The sequence below is a fragment of the Cyprinodon variegatus genome, unplaced genomic scaffold, assembly GCF_000732505.1.
Source record: "Cyprinodon variegatus isolate N-32 unplaced genomic scaffold, C_variegatus-1.0 Scaffold1383, whole genome shotgun sequence".
NCBI classification, from domain to species: Eukaryota; Metazoa; Chordata; class Actinopteri; order Cyprinodontiformes; family Cyprinodontidae; genus Cyprinodon; species Cyprinodon variegatus.
In genome coordinates this window covers 39,236-40,276 of record NW_015151836.1, presented here as the reverse complement: position 1 = coordinate 40,276, position 1,041 = coordinate 39,236, and the positions used below count along the sequence as shown (strand labels likewise).

Sequence of the window (1,041 nt, the reverse complement as noted above, 5' to 3'; positions counted from 1 at the left end):
ATATATATCTATATATAGATATATATAGATAGATATGTAAACATTTAAGACAATCTTTTCGTCTGTCCATCTGCTCTATAATGGAGAACTTCTCAAGTGGAAAAGATGATTCAAATAATTCAAACTGGACCGGAACCATCTGGATCAGAACCGCAGTGTGAATGGGGATTCTTTGATCCAGACTAAGCTCAGAGTGGATCTAATGTGGCTCAGTTCAGCCCGGTTCTGACCCACCAGCAAGTGCAGAACCGAGTTCTAACCTGCGGCTCTGTGCTGCCTTCAGGTACCACAGGAATCCGTGGCATCCCGTCACGCTGCCTCTGGACATGAGCTGCCGTCACGTCGTCCAGAGGATCCTCCTGGTGTTCGTCGGCGCCGACAAGCAGATCTGGGTCCTGGTGGTCCGTGGTAAGCAGAACCGTCCTCCATGGTGCAAAGTTCTGTTGGGATTCTGAAGCCGCCGGCGGCGGCCTGAAGGTCCCTGAAAGCAGTAGACTCTGTGATGGCGTTCTGATAATCAGAACCAGCTCCTCAGGTCGGTTCAGTTCTGTTGGTTCTGCCTTCTGTCTGCAGCCCCGGCCCCCCACCTCCCCACCGCGGCGGCCCTCAGGACCCACGCCGTCACCTGGGCGTCCAACATGGTGGTCCAGGAGGCCCTGCCGTCGTCCTACTACGACCACGACGTCAACACGCTGGGCCTCATCAGCCTGCAGCACAACGGCCGGCAGCACGGCAAGACGGACGGCGTCTGCCTCAACACGCTGGTGGCGCTGGTGCCGGACCGGGCGCAGCGGGACGAGGACGGGCTGCAGGTGGAGTGGCCGGCGGCGGTGACGCCTCCTCCGGTGGAGAACACTCGCTATGTCTGGATGGAGGTCCAGGAACCGGCGCTGAAGGAGAGACTGCTGCAGGAAACCCAGAACCCTTCTCTGTTCCCCATCCAGAGCCTGTACTGATGCTCTTATTGTGAAAGGACAAGCCAACTTCCTGCTTTTATTCTGAAACAATGAGAGGAAGATGCTGCTCAGGATAACGGACCGG

The 1,041-nt window shown here is 56.4% G+C and overlaps 1 protein-coding gene across 2 annotated transcripts in view; it reads left to right on the top strand.

Moving 5' to 3' along the window:
- Window positions 1–960, top strand: part of nudt18 (nudix hydrolase 18) — a 6,169-nt gene extending 5,209 nt beyond the window's left edge. For both annotated transcript variants that reach the window (XM_015402683.1, XM_015402684.1), the window contains 2 exons: window positions 284–408; window positions 574–960. In XM_015402683.1, the coding sequence (XP_015258169.1) occupies window positions 284–408; window positions 574–956 (508 nt within the window). In that variant the 3' untranslated portion in view covers window positions 957–960. The remainder of the gene's footprint in view (window positions 1–283; window positions 409–573) is intronic.
- The last annotated feature ends 81 nt before the right edge of the window (window positions 961–1,041 follow it).